The sequence below is a fragment of the Zonotrichia albicollis genome, chromosome 4, assembly GCF_047830755.1.
Source record: "Zonotrichia albicollis isolate bZonAlb1 chromosome 4, bZonAlb1.hap1, whole genome shotgun sequence".
NCBI lineage: Eukaryota > Metazoa > Chordata > Aves > Passeriformes > Passerellidae > Zonotrichia > Zonotrichia albicollis.
Genome location: NC_133822.1, coordinates 59,361,717 through 59,387,684, shown reverse-complemented (window position 1 = coordinate 59,387,684; position 25,968 = coordinate 59,361,717). Strand labels below are relative to the sequence as shown.

Genomic DNA, 25,968 nt, shown 5'->3' with positions numbered 1-25,968 from the left:
TCAATGCACTAAGCATTTTTGCATAGTAACAGCAGCATTAGTGAAATATTGGGAGCATTGGATGGACTTTCTGTGACCAAAAGTTGTGGTGCTGGGTGCTGGGTTTATCTGGGCCTTGAAGCTGATCTCTACTGCAAGGATTGGGAGCAGAGCCATGTCTTCCTGGGGTAGAATCATCACCTATATTTTTTCCTACAGTAGGCTGCAAAACACATGAATTTGAACCCAAGAGGCAGCTGTGCTCCACACAGAGGTTAAGGGTCACAGTGGGGCTATAATTCAGTTGTGGAATTTATCATGTAGTGGTGCTGCTTGTATAAACAAAGCTTTTAAATTTAAGTTTTAGGGTAAAAAAGGGAAAAAAGAACAACATTTCCCCAGTCAGTGAAGCCAACTTAAAGACTCTTGAAACATTTTTGGGAAACAGTTGACAGAAAGGTATTATGTGGCATGCTCTACCACTTCATCAAAGACTTGTTCTAAGCTACTAGAACTCTCTACACTTCTTATTCATTAGGCCAGGTCCCAGCAGTTTCTTACACAGCTCTCATATAGGTACAAAAGTGAAAGGGAATAAAAAGCCCAAAATGTATTTTGTGTGAGGGTTGAAGACACAGACTTTGAAAAATATAAAAAGTGTAACTTGTCATCAGGTGTAAGTGGGCTTGGCCGCCTGTGTCTCCACTGCAGCTGCATTAGACGACACAACCTAAAGACCCATGTATAAATATTTTTTCTCTCATAGTTTTGAAAGCAAACCACTGATAAACTCTTTCTTATAAAACAAAGAATACATGCAAAAATGTGTTCTCTGTATTCATCAGACATACTGTTGAATTTGATAGACCTATCATTTGTATGCTGCATATATTGTTGCTTTAATGCATTCCCTCACTACTTTGATAAAAGCCTTAAGATGTTGCCACTAGTCCTTTGATGTTTCCTTGTGATGTTACAGTACCTTTTTTTTCTTCTCTTCCAAAAAATCTGTTTTGCATAAACATGAGCAGAGAAGACATTTCTAGTTAAGGATAGAAACATCATGTTCTATCAATAAAAGGACAAAACGACAAGCTATATCTAGAGTTTTATATACTCTTTTGAAGCCCTTATAGATGAAAATATTGTAAATATTTTAGAGAAATAATATTTTCACTAAAATATTTACTATATTTCATTAATTAAAAAAGAAATATCTTGGCTGTGGTGAATTTTCTTGTGACATAACAATTAATTTTCTGATAAACTGGGAGAATAAATCTTACAATGGCAAGAAAGTATTTGCGTGTCTATTCTTGTCTATAAACTACCAATTTCTTAACAGGGATTTATGGGTTATTATGCAGGAGAAAGACTGAATATTTTATATTTAGTCTCAAAGCCTCATATTGTATTTTGAAAAATAAAGTTGCTTAATCTGTTTTTTGGTTTTGATTTTTACTGCAAATAAGCAAGGTATTATTATTATTAGCAGTGGTAGTGGTAGCAGTAGTAATAGCTGTAGAAGAATAAGAAATGTTTCAGCTCAAGATCCCAGTGAAGAGGTGGTGACATTGTCCCAAGGAGACTGGAATAATTGTTGCCCTCAGAATTTTCTGAGATGAAAAAGATATACTAATAGTGATAAATAGATACGGTTATTCAAATTTATCAAGGAAAAGAGATTCAAAGTTTTGCTCAAGGCCATATAGGGAAAATGTAGCAAGGGCAGGGAATACACAGCACTCTTGAGTGCCAATCCACTGTAATTTAAGTTCCTGGCAAGTACTGTGGAAAGAGTGATTTTCCTGTGAATGGCATGACTGTTTTGCTGCATTCAAGAATAACTTAGTGTAGTGGAGCCACATCATGGTCTGGTGATTAAAAAATGTTAACTTAAGCCAAGAAATGCCAGTTGTCTTACTTCCAAGACATACATATTGTTTGGCTATTTAAAGTTGCATGATCAATTTTCAGCAATGTAAATAGGGATAGAATATTACGTCTTTTTCGCAAAACTGAAGTATGGTAAACTTCTTAAAGATTTTTTCATAGCTCACTAATGAAGGATGCTTTGGAAAATTACGGATTAAAGCTCCAGTCCTACAAGCCATTATCCATATGACTATTTTCCCTGAAATCAGTGAAAGCCCTTCACGGGACCCAATGGAAACTCCAAGTAGTTTTAGTATCAGGGCCTAGAAAGGTATTAGCAAGGATAAGGATATCTTGTACCTATAAGCAATGATAAAACTGAAACCAACACTTTCACAATCCCACCTCCAACGAGATGGATGGAAATAGTGCTAAAGTAAGCTGCTAGTTAACAGGGAAATTTGGGAATTAGAAATAATATAATAACCCCTCCTATTTATCTGTGGAATCAAGAACTATGCAATTATAAAAAGTTGTAGAGGAGCAGAAAAATGGAAGGAATAATTGAGAATTAATATTTATTGAATATAGTTATTTCTTACCCTTCTACAAATCACTTTCTGCTTTTGTGTCTACCTTCTGTGTTCTCTGTGTTGCTAAAGCTATTGAGTTCAGACATAGGAGGAAGGAGACATGGGCTGAGGACTTCAATATCTGTTGATCACTAGTGGAGAGCCCCTAGGTCCCTCCCATTTTTCATCTGCAGTACTCTATACACCTGTCATGGTTTGAGCCTGGCACAGAGCCAGTGCCCCCCATGAAAATGCCCTCACCCTGGTGTCTGCTGTGAGATGTGACCAGGAATAAGCAAAACAGGCTCCAACTTAAACATAAAGAACACTTTATTACCTAAACTACAGGAAAATAGGGAAAGACCATAAGGAAAAGAAAAAAAAAATTGAAAACCTTACAAAAACCACTTTCCCCCTTCCCACTACCTGACTTTCCCAATCCGATACATTCTCCCAAATCACCAACTGCCCAGCCTTGGCCCCACACTTTAGTATACTCAAACTGCAGTTCATGAAGAGGAAAGGAGTCCTTCTTGTTCCATAGGCTTCCCCTGGAAACACACTGAAACCTCGTGTGCTTCCCTGTCACTTCGGCACCGCCCGGAAAAAGTCCTTTTGCCGCTTGTGACATCTTCCTTCCATGCCCAGTGCTCTCACCACCGTGCATGGCCAGAGCTGCTTTTAGGGTTGTCTTTCAAGGATGCCTTGTCTCACTCCAAAAAGGAACAGTCTCTGCTTTTGGGACATCTGTCCCCCCCATATTTTTCCAACCCCCTGGGGCCGGGGGGTCCTCACGAATGAACCCTCCTGGTTTTGAGCCACTGCTTCCCCCTAAATGCAGTCTCTGTGTCACAGGAACAACTGAGTCCATGGCCACAAGAAAAGTCCAGCCAAAAGGCCACTCCAAATCATCTCTTCCCATTCAATCATCTCCACGTTCTTCGGGCCAGGTCCTTGTCTCATCTCATCTCTTATCTCCCTTCTCATTCAGCTTCGAGGAGGATTAGCATTTTTGCAAGGCCCCAATCATGAAAGAAAGGGGTTAAAACTTTCAGTCTCTGTCTGTCCCGGAGCGGCACTCCCACACACGCTGCCCACACGCTGCCGCTCCGGCCGGGCACTCTTCCTCCCCCCTTCTCCTCCTGGGCCGGCTGCTATCACATTCGGTGTCACCGGCTCTCTCTCTCTCTCTCTCTCTCTCTCCTGGGGGGGGAATGGCTGCCCGAGGGCTGACTCTCTGGGATCTTCCACCCTTCCATCCTCGAAGCCCCCTCACCTCCCATCTCTGTCCAGGCCCAGGGCCTACCACGTGGCTGCCCCTCCCCCACCCAGCAGCAGCGACTGGACAGGGGAGGGTGATCTGACCTCTTCGCCGCGACGTCCCAAGAGAGACTGCCAAGGGCAGTGCCCTGCTTTTTAACCCCTGTGTATTCTCGGAGGTGTGTCCAAACTTCACTGGCTACACCAGGTGTCAGTATGAAACTCAGAACATCCATTGGTTTGACCACAGCATCCCAGAATTCCCACTCCTTCCTGGTCAAACCACCACAACACCCTATTTCAATACTGATTGATTTTATTGTTCAGCTATAACACAGAAATGTAATTTGTGTCAGTGATCAGGCTGTAAACAATCTGTACCCGTGTTGGGTGATATGTAGACTTTTTTTCCTGTGGCTGTGCAGGACAAGCTGCAATTCTCTTCCTACCAACCTTTCTCTTTTGCTTACCCACCACACATTATCTTCAGAGACAGTTTCCATGTCTGAAGCCTACAGTAAAATGACTTAGAATTTTACTGTACAGCAGCCATGGGCACCATGAATCCTTTTAACTTGTCTTGCTGCTGTGCAGACTTTTGTTTCTTATCTGTCACATCTCTATCTGTCACATCCCAGGGTGCCTTGTATCAGGCCTCCCAAATGAAGGACTTTAAAAGTAGGTTTAGGAAATTACTATCCATTTTTAACTGTCTTCTAACACATAATTCGCTTTACTGTGGTCTAAATCCTAGGACTACTGCACACGCCATACACTGAAATTGAGATCCGTAAACAGGAATCAAGATTAGAAATGTTTACTGGATTGTCTTTGACTCTTAATGAGTCCTCAGCCAAAAAACAAAATTACCAGGTTGCTAACTGCTCAATATTTGCAGTTAGTAAAAAAAATAGCTCCTTCCCAGGACTTCTCTTCCATGTGGCACTATTCCCCTCCAATCCACAGTAGTTTTTACACAGTGGACACACACTTTTCATACTTTGACATAAAATTTGTGTCAAATAAGTTTCTGTGTGCATCCTTTAACAGTGAAGCCATGCTGCTGGTACTGTCTTGCTTGTGAGATAGGCTGAAATTTTCTTTAATGAAGCAATATAATCTTAAAATTATTTGCCTACCCATCTCTGTCTGGCCAAAATTTACCACCTTGAAGAAAACCTTAGCAACAAAACAACCACATTGTTTGGATGATCAAAACCCCTGCTGGGAGTATGACTGCTTCTTGTTTTCCCTGTAGTCTTTTATATGATTCCCAGCTCATGCTGGCAAAGAACTTTCTGGTTGATATACTCCTGTGGTGTTTTGAGCTTCATGTCTAACATCAGGGCCCTTTGTTCTGTACGAATACACAGAAGTCTTCTCTTCTCCAGTTTTTCTTTTATTCTGTTAAGGCTGTTTAGTTTTCATTATGATGACAGACTAATCTTTCTTTTCCTTTACAGTTGCTGTGGTTTAACCCCAGCAGGCAACTAAATACCACGTAGCTGCTTGCTCACTTCCCCTTCCCCTGCCTCCCAGTGATGGAGGAAAATCAGAAAGGAAAGAAAAGAAAAGAAAGCACAACTCATGGGTTGACATAAAGAAAGTTTAATAAATAAAGCAAATAAGAGATATTAAAATCAACAAGAACAACAAGAACAACAATACTAATACTACTTTTGATAATAGTAATAGAAAGGAGAAGGAGAGAGGGAGATAAAACCCAAGACAAGTGATGCACAATGCAGCCGCTCACCACTTGCTGAATAATGCTGTCTCTGAGCCACAACTGGCTCTCCCCTGCAGGTAAATGTCCCAAGTTTGTATACTAGGCATGGTGTTTTGTGGTGTGGAATATTTTTTTGGCCATTTCATCTCAGCTGTCCTGGCCATACTCGCTCCCAGCTTCTTGTGCAGCTCCTCACTGGCAGAGCACGAGACACTGAAAAGTCCCTGGCTTTGAGTAGCTACTACTTAGCAACGACTAAAACATCTGTGTGCTATCAACATTATCCTCAGACTTAATCCAAAACACAGCTCCGTACCAGCTACTGAGAAGACATTTATCTCAGCTGTAGCCAGGACATTAATTTTATTCTGCTTATTTCTTTTCGGGGCTTTAGTTTTGCTCTCAAGTATTATGTTAGGAATAGAGGGAGACCCAAAATACCTTCTAAGTAGAAAGTGATCTTAATGTTTTTTCTATTGCTTTGTATTCTGATAGCTTTTTATGAAGGCTTATTTTTTTTCTCCTTACATTATCAGCTTAATCTAGATGGTCTAAATTTTCCATTTTAATTGGTCATAGTGTTTTCCCCTTTCATAATTACATTAACTCCAGTTCTTGTTTTGTGGCTACTCATCCTGAGTCAGCATATCCTCCTCTTTCAGCTACTCTGAATATTGCCTCAAAGCTTTCCAGTAAATAGGAAGATAATACCATTTGCAAATCTCAGGTGAATTGAACATTATTTGTTGATACTAGTATGCTTAGTTTTTTATTCAAGGTTTACAGTGATCTTACAGGGGAAAAGGGGTTTGCTGACATAACTGAAAAGGACTTTTTCATTTACCTTGTAAAATATAAGTTTTCATTGAACTGCACTATAAATGCTTTTAAAAAGAGAAAATCAACAATAATTTAAATAGTATTTTGGAAGTGAATATGAAAATTTAGTAGTCAACATGAAAATAATTGAAAATGTAGGTTAAATCAGCTGGGCTGGAGACTCATGGATTAATGTGACAAGCTAAATTCTTCTGCTGGAAATCCAGCAGTGAGGAAGGACAGCAGCAATTTTACACTTCAAGTAGTGGGATTTTGTAATCTTTAGAGAAGGATACTCCTGCCTAATAAAGAGATCATCCTGACTAATTGTGGGCTGTGCACTCATGCATGTGTGGTCAAAGAAGCAATAAAAAGGAAAGAAAATCTCAGACATCAGCACAGCTATAGTCTAAAGCCATGTCTACCTATGCTGTACTTTGTGTTAGTTTTCTGTAAGAAAGCCTTCCTCACTCTGACGAGCACTTATCCATCTGCTAATTCAGTAGGATGGTCCTGAGGGCCATGAATGTGAGGATAAAATCTGGACTTGAGTGAGAAAAATAAGAGTATTACCAAAATTTAACTGTCTTAGGTATGTGCTCTGCATCCAGTTATCGAAAATGTGATGAGCCTGAGTAAATCTTAGTGAATTCTGTTGCTAAATGACTTTGAGATAGTGCTGAATAAACTGTGATTGTGAACTGGGTTGAGAATAACTAGTGTTTGTAGTGTTTGATGTTGAAGATAATTATCTCATTTCAGATTACAATAATCACAAATGACTACAATAGGAAGAGTTCTGTGTCACAAAGCATTTAGGCTTTGTGGGCTTTTGAATGGCAACAGTGATGACAGAATAACAAAAAGATTGAAGGAAACTGCTAACACAGCCATACTGTTATGCTATTGATTTCTTCTAGCACATATTCTTCAGCTAATAATGCATTTAAGACACAGATAGGAAGTTTCTTTCCTTTAAAGTTCTGTATCTTTTCTTCCTCTTTAACTGAAATTCCAGCCAGAGTTAAGGAAATGCCCTTATGAACCATTTCTTCTTTCTTCCCCTCAAACTGACTGGATATACATGGACATCCATTATTCATGGCCAGATTTGTACTAGTCTTTTCTTGTTTACTGCTCTACGTTTGGCTACCCAGGCTCTGGGGTGATGCTGTTGTGTAGAGGTGATAAAACTGATAGAAGTCCAGGCACTCAGGTAGGTGATGATGCTGGCTAATCAATATTTCTGTACTTTTACCTTCCTGATAAAAATCAGGCTAATTGATTCATACTTCATTTTGTGCCTGTGATGGAATCAGTTTTATCTTCCAGCTCCTTAAGCCAGACCACAGAGACCAGCATTGTCCTTCTCTCTGTTACATGGCCTGCTGATTATGCTACAAAATGCTAATTAACCCACTTGATAATTAAATAAATTTGTTAATACTAATAAACTCAGTTACTAAATCTTAGCATTAACATTCACAGCACACCATTTTGGTGCTGTGCAAACACTGTGATGTTTTCCTGCTGAAGGTTCTGTGGCAAAGTGCTAAGGACTCTTTATAATAGCTATTGTTATTAAATATTCTTTCTTTCAACTAAAAATAGTTAATAGTAAAAGGTACAGATATCACAATAATTTTTCTAGGCAACTCTAACAACTTTTTAAGTTGTACATTCCTTTCCACATTAGGATTGTTTAATTTGAAAGACTTATTCTGTACAATACAGCTTATAAATAATGCTCTTAATAATGGCTTACCAGTAGTAAGCTTTAATTCGATATTCATACAGTACTCTCATTTAAACTAAGTGGGAGTTCCTCTTGATTAATCCCAGCAAAATCAATCATCTTTTGTTAATTGATGTTTTTATTTAGTGGCTATTAGTTGGAAACAGTTAAGTAGTTTGAGCTTAGCCTAATAATTTTCCTCCAACTCCTCTTCCACAGTGTCGACTGAGTGCAAAAAGGTTTATTGTACCTAAACTGAGATGGAAATACTGTAGAGTATAACTCTGACACTGAAGAACATGTGATTTTTTTCTGCTAGGCTGACTTTTGATTCTATTTATGGTGTTTTTACAGCAGTTCTGGTTTTAAGTTTTTTTAAAGGCTGATTTCAGACTGTAAAGGGTGATTTTTGATCTGTTGCATGTTAGAAATGGTATTAACATTTTATCTTTTTTTTTGTTTGTTTTTTACTAATTGAGTTAGTGCTGAATGGAACATATTGTGAACTAAGATTAGTTTAAATACACATCAAAAGGCAAGACTGCTTTCTCAGTTCAGTACTGAAAGTACCAATTATGCTATTTTTGTGAGCTTTCCTGTCAACTGCAGAGTACAGTAAAACTTAAGTGTTTGGAGCTTTGCATGCTGCAAGTGCTCCCCAAATAAATTTTTTTGCTTGCCTTGTCTTTAGCAGGTGCTCATCAGTGTTAGTCAGAAATGCACGTTTTCTGACCCAAACATACAAAATTATAGTTCAGCAAATATGCCTCAAAATCAATTACAAGTTTTTAAATGAACATTCATATTCATGATAACTTCTGGTAATATTAGGTGCTTTTTCATTTACAGCTAAACTCTTTATTTGACTCTTATTTTTAAGAATATTGACAAACACAAATTCTTTGAAGTTATTAAAGTATTTCAAGGGCCACATGCTTAATGCATTGCAAATCCACTGCTTCTACTCTCAGTCCATGAGTGGAAGTGTATTGCCAAAAGAGGACACAGATTTCTGACTGACATTCAGGTAATGAAGGAAATTTTGCTAACCCTGGGAACAGCATGTCAGCAGCATCCTTGGGGCATGAACACGCTCAGACTCATTGCCACTTACAGCCAGAAAATATATTTGGACACAAAATAGGCCAGGTAGATTTTAAAAAAATTCTTTTACCAGCTGATAAGAATTTTTTTCTTTTTTTTTTTACTTTTTTGTCATATAGCTATCCTTGATGTGCTATTCCTGTTTTTGACAGAAACATCACCTACTGCTGTCAGCTAGCCCAATCTGCTGGCTTTGTATGAAAGCACACTCTGTGGCCAGATCCTAAGCTGGCTTAAAATGATGTTGCTGCCTTCACTTCACAAAAATCGTGTTGTGAAGCTGAACCTAAGATGCCTACTTTGAAAGCTTCCCCCCTTGCCCTCTTTATCATTCTGAGGCTGAGGAAATAGAAATAGAAGGCACATTTCTCAGACTGAAGCTAGTTTTGTCTGTGCCTTTGCAGAAGCTATAACCCTTCACAGGCTTAAAATATCTTGTCCAACAGATCAGCCTCCCTGATGTGACTGCCTCGCCAAACCACCTTGTGACACTGGCTTTATTTCCTCTGCTCTTGCAGTGCATGGGCTGGGGGGTGCATATTTCTTTACATTTTGTTGTCAAAATGAGGGAGGACTGAAACACACAAAAAACAGGGTAGTAATAAGCAGTGCTGTCATCTGGTGGTGAAATTGTTACACTTTTAACAAACTGACCGTGCTTTTCAACCAATAGCTCCTTTTTTTTTTTTTTTTTTTTTTTGAGGATGTTGATGTAGTCCCCTTGGCATACACTCATGAATCTCGACATTAGAACAAGGCAAACCCAGCAATTTTATCCAAAATGACTGAACCTTTTAAACTTTATTTTTGTGGAAGAATAGCACACCAGAGATAAATTTACTTGTTCAGGCTTTGAAATTTTCTTCAGCTTGCACTGCCAAACCAATGGAGTCCAAAGGAATGAGGAAGGAAGGACAAAAAGACACTCCTCCCTCAGACACATACTCAAATATGAAAATACTGTTTTCTGCTCTTACAGTTTTACTACCAGTACTTTTCTACCACATTTTAGTTGATGTCCATATCTTTACATACCAGGAAAATACACCTTTTAGACCTAGCTTCAAGGACTGTTTTGCTGGATGTAACTGAACAAGGCAGGCATTCTTGCCATCACTAAATCTCAAAAAATACAGTCTGCTCAGCTGGGGAGGCAGAAAAAGTGTACAGCACAGAATGACCAAATTATTACTTCATGATCTCTCCTTGTACATTTTAAGGCTGACTCCTTTTCGAGTTCTCTTAACCTTTAAAGTGAGAGAAAATTTAAAAGAATTATAGCTGCAACATGAAAAAAATTAGAAATCAAAGAAAAAAACCAAAGTATTTTGAAATTATTGTTACACAAAAATGTAGTACACATACCAACTGCATTTCTCCAATGTCAGACCTATATTACAAACTTTACAGATTGATAACAAAATAGACTATGTGGGTGTTTGTAATACAATCATCTTTTGTCTTCCCTGAGTGCTTTCATTGGAAGTTAAATGGTTAAAAATGCTGAAATTAAAGTACAAGCTTTTATGTCTGAAAGAATTTTTCTTATTGCATATTAGCCTGTGTTAAATAGGAGTCTTATATTTTGGAGTAGATTTTTTTAGATGTATGACATTTACCAGAAAATCTTGAACTGTTGAATAAAATACACCATTCTGGTTACAGATTTTCCATGCTGCTATAACTGCAATATAACTGATATTTCTATGGGTCTGTGCTAGCCATTGGAGTTGACAAATGCAGAACTTTTAATGTTGCTATTTTGTTTCTCCTGCAAGGACTGAACAACCCACACTGATGGAAACTCACAGACACTAACATTTTTAATTCAAAAGGAGATGATTGTGCTTTCTGTACTCAAAACTGATTGAATCTGGTTGTGGTATGCTCTTCTCCATTTAATAGCAACTCAGTAACTGACCCAATTTGAATAACTTCTGGAGGCAGAGACGAGTAATTAAATAGAGGTATCAGGACCTGGCTCTTCAAATGTAGCTCGCCATACAAAAAGTTTCTTCACATTCTTGAAATGCTATAGTCATATTCACTGTCCTGTAATAGTATCAACAATAAAGAGGAACTGGAACAGTAAAGATTTATTATATTCACAGATTTCATGAATCAGTGAGAGCACGGACAGGGTCACAGTGCAGACTCAAAGCAAGGATATTAGCTGGGGTTTCTTAATTTGATTGTGAGCCATTGTTATGCTTGTGTGGCCTATTACCTGTGGTGGTTGGTTTCATTCACAGTTTAGATTTTCAGCTTAAATTCCAAGTCAAATCAAAGGGATGGTTTTGTAAAAATACTTCCTGTAGTTTGCTTTGCTTAACTTTATAAGATGTTTTTATAGTGCAATGTTAAAAACTTGATTCTTTTCTACCAGTGAAGACCACAAAGTCATGGAGACTCATTGTTATTTTAAAACATGACAAGCTGGCCTTAAGACCTTAGGGATCCTTTCTTCAGAAGTCAAGCTGGTGATGGATAAGGAGCCATCAGAGCTGTGTGTATCTTAACTGCAGGAGTTCAATTAAGAAGCCAAGAGTGTCTCAGGTACACGGGTGCAAATGGAAGTGCTCTCTTTGATAATGTCTCTGTAGTTGCTCAGTGCAGGTAGTTGGCTTCCCCCAACTCATTTCTGATTGCACAAGGAGGTTAGCAGAGGAATACCTGAAAGAACTGAGCTCCATCAATGTTCAGTGAGTGCTAGAGAATGCCACAATGGGGAAATGTTATCAGAATCCCAGTGCCTGCATGGGGATTTGTCAGGAAATGGTTAGCTGTAAGATCTACTTTCTATTAGCTGCAGCCCTGAGAGCTCTGTTGCCTTTCTCCTCCTGAGAGAAACACTGTTCTGCTGCCTATGCTGTGCAAAGAAAGTTTTCTTACCCAGCACTGATTTCTGAAAAGTCTGTTTGGCAGTTGTTTTGCTCCCACATTCCTCTTGCTTTTCGTAATACTTGGAAGTGTGATGGACAATTTCCAATTACTCCCACCCTACCCCACCTTTATCAGCTAGTTTTAGACATTGAGATACTAAAAGACAAAAGAAGTAGTCATTGTTGAAGAGATGGTCTTTGTCAATGAACTTTAAAATGTTTCTTCTTCTGTCCCTTCACCCTTGAAAGAATATTCACAAGTTCTTGATGAATATGATATCAAAGGCTAAATAAATGAAAAATGGTGCATTAGAGTCACATGAAAATTTTTTCTTAAATTGAAAGCTACTGTAAGGCATCAACAAAACACAGCTCTAAGTTTCCAGACTACATGTCTTTTGTATTCTTTCTTCATGCATATTAATGGGAAGGTCTCATCTAGTCAGATCAAAGTTCCTATAGGAAAAATATTCACATTTAAAAATTAATTACTGTGTTTAGCTTAAGTAATTAATTGACATAATCACACATGCTTTTATAAACTAAACATTAAAGTGAACAGCTACAGTATGTGGTGATAGTCTTGGGGATAGAACAGAAGTGCATAATTCCTAAGTTAAATTGAATTTTCATTTTATTATTAAATAATTTTACTAATATTTTTCCCTCAAAAAGTTTAATAAAGAGAGCAGGAGAAACAAACAGTTGATATTCATTTGAAATAGATGTTAAAAAGGATTATTTCATAACTAAAAATGCTTTTTTTTCCTAACCTTTAAAATACATTTGAAAGTCCTAAGATATGGAGCAAAAATAGTCTGTGTTGTGACTGTGTTTCTTATCTTAAAATGGAATTAAAATTTCTGGGTACTTACAGAACATTTTAATAATTAAGAGTGGATAATTAAATGCTTATTTTCTAGTACAGTGGCTGAAAAGAACATGAAGTCCCATCACTCATTTGCAGAGAGGTGTTGTGTTCAGGATTGATGATGAATGATGCAATCCTATCAGGGTGAAAAATTTTTCTTCTAAAGCTATTAAAAATACTGAAACAAATTAATATCCAGTACAAATGGCAAACTTCAGTGAAGTCTGCTGAGTTCTGTCCAGTATACTATGATTATTTTTAAGCATATTACTTTGTAGCAGATGTTTAAGCATTTTTTAAATTCAGAGTTAATTTATATCAAAAGTTGCCATTGAAATAACCAGCTCTCAGGTCCAAAACCCCATAAAATATAGCAAGACTTATTAGACCCCTCATTCTAATTCCTCTAAAATCATGGACTTTTATATTATTGCATTCAGCTATTACTGTAGTACTCAGCTTTGAGTTCAAGAATATGTTTGATAAAAGTATACCCTGGCTTTGGATATTCTGTCTCTCCCAGAAAATCATCAATGGTTTGTTTGAAGGAAACAGTAGTTAGAGCACTTCCTTTTGAGTACTTCACTGTTTATGCACACAATTTCTGCTATGTCTCCCTTCAGTTTGTGGCTAGTGGCTCTTAACATGCTTTTTGTGCTAGCTTTCATATTCAGCATGTCCATGAATTTCACAATTTTTTTTTCCACAAATTGACAACAAGAACATAACTGAGTTTCTTTAAGCTTTCATTGAAATATCCCTTTCTCAGTCTTCAATTACTTTCATAGTTCCTTTCTACATACTTTGTACTTTTCAACAGTGTTTCAAAAATATTTAGGGTAGAAATATTTTTAGACTTCCATTATTTATCTTTCCTGAGCCATAAAAAAAACCAGAGTAAAGCCAGGCTCCTATTCACTACCTTCTTTATGCCATTTTTCCTTTCTTCTTATAGCATCAGTGGGACACTCCTGCTGAGTTGCTGGCTTGTTATGACCCCAAGTTCTTTACAGACTCATTGCTTGAGGTGTTTACTTCATTGTTGCATCCTGCATTTCTTCCTCCAGTATATGCAGATTCGTATTACTTTGACTGGGAACACTAGTCTAAAAATATTTATGCTTTTTAGTTTGTTTTATTTTTCATTAGTCCCAAATCACTGATGGTAAAATTGAGTAATATAAGACTGAGCAGCCCCTCTTTCTGCTGCCAAGCCTTTGCTGATCACTCTCTTATGCGCGGTTGTCAGCCAAGCCTTAATCCAGTTAAAACACGCTTTATTGATACTGTGCAGTGCTATATTTTTAATTAGAATGTTGAGTGATACTAAGTCAAAAGGCACACAAAAGTTGAAGTGTATTATACCTACATCGTTACCTTTGGCAGCCTAACTTAAAATCTCATCAAAGAGCAGAAGTAGATTTGTTTGACAAGGCTTATTTTGCACAGAACTATGTTGACTAGCATTAATTATATTCCTATATTTTAATAATTTATTAATTGAATCTCTTTTCAGTTTTCCTATTATTTCTCTCGGGAATGATGTTGGGCTAAGCAGCCTGGGAATACAGATGTCATCTGCTTGCTCTTAGTGGAACACCAAGAAAGATGTAGCACTACTGCTTAATGGAATCAGTGGCAATGTTCATTCCTTCTTTAGGTCCCGTAAATAGCTACTTTTTTCTTAATTTTGACATGCTATATATTCTTTTGCTAGAAGAAGAAAAATTCCATCTGCAAATTGTGAAGTAAAACAGTTTGTGTAAATAAACTACTGAAAGTCTAGCTATGTCATTGTGCAATATATTAGAAATGAAAGCAAACTTAATGTGAATATGGGAAAAGATGTTACACAACTGTACTGCAGTGTTACAACATGATGATGTGTGCTCAAATTAGAAAGAGCAATTGAAGAAGTCTGAATATGCATCTGTAATTCTGAAAGGCTGTTATGTTCTTGTTCCCAGAACTGGCTTGTCAGTGAGATATAAAATAGAAATAGGTACAGTCAGTTTCCTGTGCACTGGGATCTTTTTCTGGGATCAAAGTTTTCATTTCTGTTTTGGCTTTGTGGAACTGGTGGAGTTATAATATTTGCATTTGTCTTGGAGGCTTTTGATTCCCTTCATGCTTGAAGTTTCTGGTTCTGAGTAGACTTTAAATTCACTGTGTTTAGGAAAGCCAGATATTAAACAAAAGTGGTGCCTAGAAGGGAGTGGATAATCTATTAACTGCTAAATTTTATGCCATCCTTCATTCCTCAAATAATCTTAGATTAGCATTTAAAGTACATGGTTACAGCTGCTGCAAGACAATGTCTGGGAGGAGAACCAGCACTTCATCTGCACAAATTCATCACCTTGCTGCACTTGGCAGATGTGGTATCAGGAGCTCTTGGCAGGAAGGGCCAGGTAAGCCACTACACCATGGGCTAGAGCAGATGTAGCAGTAGAACAACATTGAGCCCTGGGCTGTGTCTGAGCTTTGTCTGAGCCAGGCTCTGGATCATTAGGTGGTCCCTGAGCGCCTATTGTTTGCTAGCTATTATTAGAAATCAGACATATCAACAAGCAAGGCCATCCATCTCACAGAACAATAGGATGGCAGAAAGGCATTTAATAGAAAATGGTCTGCTGAGAGCTTGAAGATCTGGTTTATCAAATCACACTGCTTAATTTTTGCCAGAGATGTGAGTCCAGGTTCCACAGATGTGCCAGATTATTGGATGCACTATCCTGAAAGAATTTCAGGGTCTTCCTTCATGCTTTTCTGCTTCAAACAAAGGACTAAATATTCACTGACCCACAGAGACAAAATAAAGAAGGTAACCCTATATTCAGATTGTTGTGGAAATAAAAGGTTCATCAGCATCAACATCCGAATCTTAAAATTACAAATAAACTCTAGTAAAATGTTGTCACAGATTATGGGAATTCCTCAAAAGATTCTGAATTGAAAAATTGGTCTCCCAGCACTGCTGGAGGATATCATATTAGGATTATTGGGAAAAAATTAAAAATTCTTCTACTCTGACTACTCTGGAAAATCTTTTTTCCTTTTTGGTTTTTTTTTTTTCTTTTTCTGAGAACGATTGTGTTTTGTGGCTCTAAAACATGCCCATGATTAAGGTCTCTAAGCAGCTAAGTCTATGTTGATCTTGGTTATTTTACTTGTGAAATTACTTTATGTGGAACTGATCTTTCAGTCTTTTGCTTTTTTGCATTTATTTCCCTGAACTTCTAACCTGACACCATTCTTTTTTTGCCAGACTTGATAATGGTTATTTATATTTTCTATATGTAGACTATCAATTCAAATTTCCCCATCTCTTTTTAGATTTCTTTTACTTCAGGTTCTCAGGGCCTTGTCCAGAAAAGTGTTGAAAATTTCCAAGGATGGAGATTCCACAGCCTCTCAGGGCAACTGTGTGTGCCAGTGCTTAAATGCTCCTTGTGCATCAATAAAAGGAAACTCAAAATCAGGTCAAAGTTTAACATTTGCAATTTTTGCAATACTTACTTAAAAGAGTTAAAGTCATCTGCAATATTCAGAAAATCTAAGTTGAAACTTACCTTCATACCACTAATGAAAGGTATAAGAGAAGTCATTCAACATCCCAATGGAGGATAAATCAGTCATACTTGGAATGAGACACTGGACTCTCTGGTTTTATAAAATTATGAGGATTTGAGTTTTTACTCCTAGTTTACACATATTATATGCACAGTTCTAAAAATAAGTTCTACTTTTAAAGAGCTTGACTTGAACTCTCAATATTCCTTTCTCACAGTATGAATTCCCCCCCCAGTCCACTTTTATTGTACATTAACAATATAATTTTAAAAATAGGTTTCCCATTCTGCTTTGTCTCCACATTGTGGTTTGAGTTTAAAAAGTGCTTTATTTTAGCAGTGAGTATTAAGACTTATTTAGAATATATGAAGATGAAAACCAGGGCATAGATCTATTTTTAACCTCCAAGATTCTGCTTTGTAATGACTGTGACTGGCACAGTAAAGGGGTGGAGGGGTTTGCAAAACCACAGCAACACAGATCCTGTCAGCAAAGCTTTACTTCTTTTTCTGCCTGTGTAAGTTCAGGACAGGATATAATCACTGAAAGATTATCACACTAAATAAGCACTTCTGATAAACGGTTTTTTACCTAATCAGCCGTTAGCTGAATGTCTTGCTCAGATCTCCCCTTTGCCCAGTGGGATGGCCCTGTGGTGGTGCACTAAGAAAACAGGATGCAGAGAGATTTTGGTCTGCCACTAGCAATCTGGGGCCCAGAGGAAAAAAACAAGCCTTTGACTTTTCAGCAGTTTTCTTGTAGCGGACCTATAAAAATTCCTTATTAAAAACACATTTAAAACAAGGTAGTATAGATCTTGGACACTGCAATTTTCTTATGTTTCCCATTTAATTTGAAGGTATACAATATTCTGAATTTTATGTTTCAGGTAGGCTTGTAGAAATTCTAAGGCAGAAATTCACTGCTCGTTACAAGGAGTTCATCATCTTCATTAAAGATAAAAAATTAGTAGGGGTGAAATGCAGTAAATGCAATTGTGGCCTGTGTGTTGATCCAGTTCCCATTTATGCCACATAAAGAATCTGTGTTTTCAAAGCTGTTGATTGCAGAGTTCTGCACTGCTGGAAAGAGATTTTCATCAGTTTAGGTGCTGCAAGGCTCTGGGCAGTGTCACCCTGTGTGGATTCTGTCAGTGAGTGTAGAGCCCAGCACAACCATGAATTGTCCAGAAAACTTCTGAAAGAGGAACAGACATTGAGGGTGCAGAGAATCCTTGCTCCAGCCATCCAATGGCACATATTTGTTTTCCTTAATATATTTAATTTTGCCCCAAAATGATATTATAGTTAAACTGGCAGCGATAGATTTCATTGGATTGTCATTTAGCAAAATATTTGAGTATATAATTTTCAATATGAGCTTAAGTATGAAGGACTAAATAGATGCATAAGTATCTGAATTATTTATGGTTTTACATGTATGTATGGTTTTACACATCATAAATCAGAGCTTAAACTAACTGCATTACACACTTTCTAAAACTATAAAAAAAATCTAAGTTAATACAAATAATGATGCAAGTAAATCCCAAATATACGTGAAAGTTTTGCAATCTCATATATTATGCATACCTTCTTGACATAAATCAGGGGAAATTCCAAACAGTGTATTTAAGATTTTATACCAATTTTTAATTGAATATTATTTAACAACTTTAGGGTTTACATCAAAATAATCAATCTCATATTCATTACTGCATGGCTTAGTCTTTTTTATATGAACTTAGTTTAAAGAAATTAGTTTAAAGAAACATAATTAAAATTATATTATAATGGTTAAAATAAAGTAGGTACTGCAATATGTACAAAAACATGATTCAGATGAAAATTACTTTTAAGGCTATCTATCTCTGCTTATGTATTTTAGGGGAATCAAAAAGGAGTTTGCTTAAATGACTAAATATTTTTCATAAAATAGTCTTCAAAGTTTTCAAAGCAATTTTTGCTATTATTTAACAAATATCAATCATGCTTACAGAGGCCACTTGAGAAAAATTTATGATAAGACATTTGTTGCCAGTCATGCCATAGGAAGAGAAGAGAGCCACAGGGCTGAGCTGACAGCAAGGTTTGTGTATGAAGTGCTCCTCTGGTAGATAAACTGCAGGAATGTGACATTGATCTGAAATGGGAGCTGTTTGAAGTGGCAACTCTCAATCTCTACAATCAAAGGATGACCCAAATTCTTACTCCATCAGCCATTTTGGCATGACCACTCAGTTTATGAAGCTCAATCCACTAAAAAGTGTTCTGTCCTCAAGAGGCACTCCAAGAAGTCTGCCCATCTTGTGGATAGTGAGCAGTCATTCAGACTATACCTTGGACTCTACAGCCAAAGTACAGCAATGCCTCATTTTAGTGACTGTAGTTATTACCAAGTGGGGCAAATTGTGGATTGAGGTATGAATGACTGTCCAGTGCTGTTATTATTTAAAATTGATTGGATGATATTTCTCTGTGTATTTATTTACTCTTTCATGTACAAAAGAGTCAACATTAATTTTAGAGTTCATATATGCATGTGGATTTGATTGCAGTGATCTCAAGAGAGATCACTTTTAATTGAGAAAAAAGTGTAGCATATTTCTGGTCTTTTCTCAGGAACATGGTTATCTTTTCAAATTCTGTTCTTCTTTATAATTATTCAGAGTGCTTGTTCAGCTGTGTAAGGGGGAAATGGTAAAGAAATAAAAAATGTGTAAGTGTGTAGAAGTGAGAAAAAAATTAATAATTCTATCCAAGTGTTATTAAAGCTGAATCTATTGATTTGAAATATTTTTAAGTGAGCATATGTATAAATACTGATACTAACAACTTGAAACTTCAGCAATTATTTCTATTCCTTCCCAGGTACAAACCCACTTGGAAAATCAGTCCAGGTACCACCTCCAGCCAGGCCAGCGGCACCAGGTGAAGCAGTACGTGGCCCTCGACGCCAAGCTGTCGGGCCAGGCACCCGCGGTGCAGCCGCTGGGGGTGGCCTCCATCCTGCGGGGAGCCCCCATGGCCCCCGTGAGCGCCGGGGACAGCCCGGTCACCAAGCTGCTGGCCCTCGGCGGCCAACACGAGAATGCGGTACGAGGGCACAGAAAGGGGAACTGGGCTCTGTCTGCTTCTACACAATTTTTACAGCACCCTCCTTGCGCTACAAGTGGGCAAGAAATGACTTTCTTAACTTTCAAGGGGTTATGGCACTTGCTTTCCGTCTCCTTTTGAATTATGTGGGTTGTTCCCTTGTGTGCCTGTGAATAGCTCACTGCAGGATCAAGCTTTTAGACTGCTGCCGGATAAAATGTGCTGTTCCATCTTTTTACATATACATCATACGTTACTGTACATTTTCTGAATATGCACTTTGCAAAGAAAAACATTTTTTTCAGATGGGAGTTGTTTCTGTCTGAAGGTATTAACCTAGCTGCATAAAAAAATGTTAAATACAGATTACCTTCAATACATATCTGTAAAAATCACTCACTCATTTTTCAGTTAGCTGCTATGTTTTTATGTGGGTTATCTTGAGTAAATTGGCAAAGATATGCTAACTTTAGTGCCACCATTGATTTTAATAGAGGTTCAGCTATAATACAATATCAGATTCTTATCCAGTATGAGATGTAGGTCATTATGGCTTTTAATACTTCAATAGATTTCAAAAGAGACTGTTTATTAGGTAAGAGGGGAATTCCTACAGAAATGAGAAATGAAGATGCTGTATCATGTCTTGGACTTCAATAGAACAGAAGAATCTTACAAATACACCATGACTCATTCGAGCATTTGGATGTAATGTAGCTAAGCATGAGGGAGCCCATAAAGCTTCCTGGAGAGCTCATCTGGGGCCTCTCCATTCCTTCTGCATTGACAACTGACATTTTGAGTCAGGTTTATGGATTACTGGAGCTACTTAAAAATGCTATTTTAAATGGCTTTTGTGGACACCTATGTGACCACCTCCATGCTGGCAAAGTGCAGTGTGCTGAAACTGTTCTCAGGCATTTTGGGTCTGATCAGGAGCCTGCCCTGTACCCTTCTCCATCCTGGTGAAAACTGGGAGGGTGATACCTGGCACTGGCAAGATCCTGGCAGCTTTGCAGTGGTTTGGACAATCTCATCTCAGACTCAGGGGGATGGATTGGTGTCACAGTGTGATTTCTTAATGTGGGTGTGCCCTGTGGTTAAGAGTAGGCTATAGATATATTAGTAAATAATATAGAGCCAGCACCCAAGTTGGTGCAGTAAACTGCACTCCTTCATATTGCTTAATTGCCAGCATTTCTTTTAATTTTGGTATAATTTTGGCCCTGATGATGCTTTCCTAGATAAGTCTGGGCGCAAGTGCTGACACAGTAGTTCTGTGTTCTCTGATTTTAGAGAGGGAGAGGAATGCATGCATGAGCTGTGCTGGGCCATGTTGCCAAAAAGTCCGTGTTGAAAGGCCCCATGTCTGTGTGATACTTTCGTTGCACAGGACCATCTACAACTTCAGCTCCCAAGAGCTGCAGATAATAAACTTAAAAGTGACATGCTTATCATGGGATCTCCCCCAAAATTATATTGTGAATGGAACCAGATCATAATCATCATTGAAAACTCATGTTGGATTTTGACCTATATGTATCTATAGGCCTTCAAAGTACTCATTATTTCATCCCAAGTAATTATTGAGATGCCTCAGTAGTTTTTGGCTCAGATTAGATCAAAACAGAGACCAGAAGGCTGTCTGGAAAAGTATCCAGTGTACTGCTAAACAAAGAAACCTCTACCTGCCCAAGAGAGCAGCATGTAACACCAAACCTGGAGTGACTCACGCAGCTGCAGAACCACAGGTTCCTTCCAGTCTTCCTGCACCAGTGCAGCAATGCACTGTGATCAAGATGACATTTGATGAAGGTGATAGGTCACAGTTACAGCTTAACAATGCACTCCTGTCATCTGATCATGGGGCTGCAATAAGGTGTTAAATATGAGCATGGGCTGGTGTTTAAGAGAAAGATGTATCTTGCTAAACCACAACTGTTTTCACAAGAAGTAAATGTGAATATTGTATAGAAGTGTTTGAATTATTTGAATTGCAAGATATAGATTTGTGAAATTGTTTCATTGCTGTAATAGCTATTCAAGATTAATCCTCTGTATTTTAAAAATAATTTTTTCCATTATTATTTGTACTGATTTGTCTTAAAATATTATTTTATCAGATGGAAGAAGTTATTGAAGACATAATCAATATGGAATCAAATTTTAATGATGAAGGGATAGGTTGTTCTGAAACTCCTTTACTAATGCAAAGAACTGTAAGTATTTTGTTGAATTTCATCTTGCTTTTTTATACTAGAAAGTTTCTTTGAGTGAGTCAAGCACATCACAATTCAGAGACTAAGGAACAGTATCAGTGGACTGTTCTTCTTTCTCTTCAGCTGATTGCCTTTTTGTCAATAATTATTACAGAAAAGGGCACCAGTGTGGTGACACATGGTTGTTTTATGTGGTCTGAATACCATTTGGGGCGCTAGCCCAGCAAAATGCCTGGCGCATAACCCATTGGAGTTACTGATGTCTCTGCAGGGCTAAAAATAATAAGGATAAAAAAATCTCTGGACCCTAGAAAGTCATTTAAAGCCTTGCTTAAACATCCTTCTACCGCAATTAAAAAAAAGTTTAAAAATCACCATGTAATAGTTTCTATAGTACAGTGGTGTCTTATCCAGAAGCAAGGCTCTAGTTCTGGATTTTCATACAGATAAGTTGCATTTAGTTGAACAATTTCAAGGACAAATAAGAGGAATGTTATGTCTTCGCAATAATTAATTTAACAAACTTCAATTTTATTATGTCTCTTTGTGGATAAATGTGAGAGGACTAACAAAGACTATTTATGTTTCCATATATGTTACATATTGAAAGAGGAAGGATGGAGCTCTTCTGACACAAACCCCAAAGAGTGCTATTATTTATGAAAGTAATTCATATCAATACCTGTAATGCACTTTACAGAAGGATGTATGTTGTCCTTTCTACCCCAGCTGATGTCCAGAACTGTTTGTCCTCAGGGCTTTGTACTGTGCACCGGTAAAGGGGAGCTTCCCCCTGATGAAGGCAGGATTGTCGCAGGCTTTGACAATCCGCCAAGGGCACCTCAGGATGCAGTCAGGTGCTGGCTCTTTATCGCCCTCTGGGGGAACAGCTTTTTCCGATTTACAGAACTTCCCTGGCTCCAAAAATACCTCAGGAGACAAGACCGCTACTCTTCTGTGTGGCCCACTCTACAGTCCAGCATTAATGCCAATGAACATTTCCATGAACACCTTCTATTTGCATTCCAGCTACAGAGCAATTGCAGCTGGACTGATTTACACATATGTCTGTACAGAACATAGCAAGGAAATGGTCCCTGGGGAGTGAATTAATATTTTGGCTCAAATTGATGTGAGGCAGGGGAGGATAATTTCTGGTATGATAGCGTGGGATGGTGATGAGAGGCATGAATTCTGGGTTTTGGGTTGAAGTCATACTCCCTTCAAAACCTTTTAAAATTGGATGATGTTAATCTGTCCTAATTCCAGGTTCATTAGCCTTTATCTTCAGCCTTGAAGGACATTTGTCTCTAAAATTTATTGAATACCTTACTCTTGATGAGGAAGGAAATATGCAATGTCTTTTAGACCTTGATGGAATTGTACTTGCACAGATTTGGGACTCCTGAAGTGCCTCTGGGACAAGTAATAGTGTTTGGACTTTCATTTGTGCTGAGGAAATCAGCAGGCTTCTAGGTAAGCCAGAGAGTAGCACACATTTCTAAATTGCTCTGTTCAATAAAGTGGCAAAATAAAGCTTGCCTTCAGCAAGGCAGAAAAACTGCATCAGAGTGAGGAAATGGAGTGGTGTCTCTGCTTCTGCTGTCTTGTCTTTTAGCATTTTATACTTCTAAAATATACAAAATAATTAGTCATATGGAGATGATTTCAGGCATTTAGCTCATGCCACTTGCTTTTAAACCATCTTTCAGGCAACATCCTAAATCTGCCAGCAAAATTTTGGTCATAAGCTGTGCAATAGAGAAAGATAGAGGCGCATGTAGAAAATAATTTTTCTATATCCAGCTTTTCATTATCATATCAAACATAATGAAATTTCTTTATCTGAGCATGTATGTGTTACAAGAGTATTGGACTAGGAGGCATGATCAAGAGTGAGAGAACATCTAATTTCCCTGAGATGTGCTGGGTTTGAGCTGTACTTCAGCAAGGACCCACAGTAGCTCTGACATCTGCACAAAGTGCCTGCTGTGGTGGCTGGCACAAACACAGAGAGAGATTACAGGTGAGACTGAGTTGCTTCTGTATCTGGCTGATTTTGGCTTTCTCTTTAAAATTCTCCAGCATTATTCCTAAGTATTTCTAGAATTTTTTAGACTTTCCTTACTTGGGACTTGATTTTGCAAACTGTGCAGAGTAATCTTTGAAATCCTGAAATGAACTGACTTGGTTTTCAGAATGTGGTGAAAGGCTCAGGTATTTTTCCAACAAAATCTTTTTTTGAAAAAGATAAATTCATGATGCCATTTTTCTGTCTCAGTGTGTTCTCAATGGCTTACTCAGTGGCTGAGTAATCTTTCCACTTTTTACAGTGCAACCTGTTGTGTGCTGCAGTGAACTAATGTTTACTTTAGTTAAGTGCACCCATGTACCTTTTTAATGGCACATTAAATGAAGACATTGAATTCTGTGAGACCACTCATGTGAATAATTGCTCAAAGGCTCATTGTCTGACCCTGAATTAATGAATTACAGTTATGCATTAGTAGAATCAGAGAAGTGAAAATAAGAACATTCCTCCATCTCTCATTAAAATAATTACAGCTTCTGAGGAGTGGATTATCTGGCTTGTGGACCCAAATTTACAATTTCATGAAACTGTCTGGTTTTGGGTGGTCACTTAAGAATTGCTTAAACTAGGGAATATTCTGGTTGTCTTTCTATTCAGAAATACCCTAATGGCAGAAACCTACTTTTTATAACAATCTTCTATAAATTCAGTTAAAATAGGACTAGTTTTCTCTACATGCAAGAGGTCTTGATTCCTCTGAAAGAATTTGTAAACCAAATTATATCTTTGTTGATAAAGCATAATTGAAATAAAATCATATCTATTCTTATGAACTATCATGTAATGACAACTGTTTGTTCATTATGGAGAAGGTAAGACAACTTAAAAAAGACACCATTGAAGACGGTATCAATTTAAAGTAATTTTTCCTTGTTGCAATAATTAAATGTTATGAAATTTTAATTAACAGACAGCAGCGTATTTTTTTTTATAAGACAATATTTTTCTCTAAGTATATATTAGGAGCAACATCTGACCATGTAAGAATAATTAAAAAAAATGAAATAATCAGAGTATTGTTGAGTGTATATGAGTATATATGAGTGAGTTTTAGAAGTAAACTACTGACATGCTTACTTCTAAACATTTATTTTTCAAATGTCTATCACCTACTGACATGTAGGTCAGATATGGTGACAGACATTTGAAAAATAAATACTTTTCATTTTCATAAGAAATTCATTCTTATTCAAAATCCTTACACTCTATTTAACATAGTGAAATTAAAGTATTTTAGTCCTTCCAAATGTCCAGAACACAGGGAGTTTAGATGTTTAGGTCTGTTAATACAAAGCATATATCACACCATCATTAATAGTTTAGGGCATGTATCGAAAAGTTCTACTCTATATTGTTTTTAATATCAGCAAAGAGAAAAATTAAGAAACATATTAAAGCAGATGTTGAGAACATTAGTCACAGTGAAGAGAGGAAAGAGCAGAGTTAGGAAAAACACAGAAATTAGTATTTCTGTATTTTTCAAGGTGTAATTTAACAACATGTGATCTTATGAATCACTTCTTTGCACTAAATGTTGTTTTGCTTTGATAATATACATATGCAGCCCTAGGACTCACCAGTAAACCCAGTAATCTAGCAACCACAGTGGAGATCTGTATGAAAACAGCTGGCAATTTACCAGTAATTTCATACAGAAATAACTGCTGCAGTCCAAATAGTCCCTGTACAACTGGGATGATGCTCTCTGCTTGACATGCAGTCCACTAAAACTTATGGCAAAAGCATTTGGAGATTGACTGGCTTGGAATGAGAATGGAGTGAGAGGAAGTTTATGTTCTGCAATAGCACAGGCCTCTCTTGCACAGACCTGGGTGGGACCAGCAAGAAAAATAATTTAATCCTGTGAATGTTTTCAAGGATTCTAAGTTGCCTTTTTTTCTGGTGCACAAAACATGAGCTTTCAGCACTATTTTTGAAGAAGCCTGGGGTGAGAGTCTCTGTAGCAGTTAGATGGCTGGCAATGAGAGCTAAGAAGTAGTTGCAGAGCAATGCTTCAGGCACTGCACTACCATGAAATTGGATTTCAAAAAGCCGCCAGCAGAGGCCCAGCTGCTGATATGTTGAATCAGTTCAGCTCCATGTTGCTGGAGTAATCAATACTGAATGACTAAACTAAATGAAGCAGTTCATTTCAGATTGGAA

The 25,968-nt window shown here is 37.5% G+C and overlaps 1 protein-coding gene across 2 annotated transcripts in view; it reads left to right on the top strand.

Moving 5' to 3' along the window:
* TFEC (transcription factor EC) overlaps positions 1-25,968 on the top strand; it is a 65,056-nt gene that overhangs the window by 8,701 nt on the left and 30,387 nt on the right. For both annotated transcript variants that reach the window (XM_074539932.1, XM_074539931.1), the window contains exons 2-3: positions 19,270-19,494; positions 21,618-21,713. In XM_074539932.1, coding sequence (XP_074396033.1) covers positions 19,423-19,494; positions 21,618-21,713 — 168 coding nt within the window. In that variant the 5' untranslated portion in view covers positions 19,270-19,422. The remainder of the gene's footprint in view (positions 1-19,269; positions 19,495-21,617; positions 21,714-25,968) is intronic.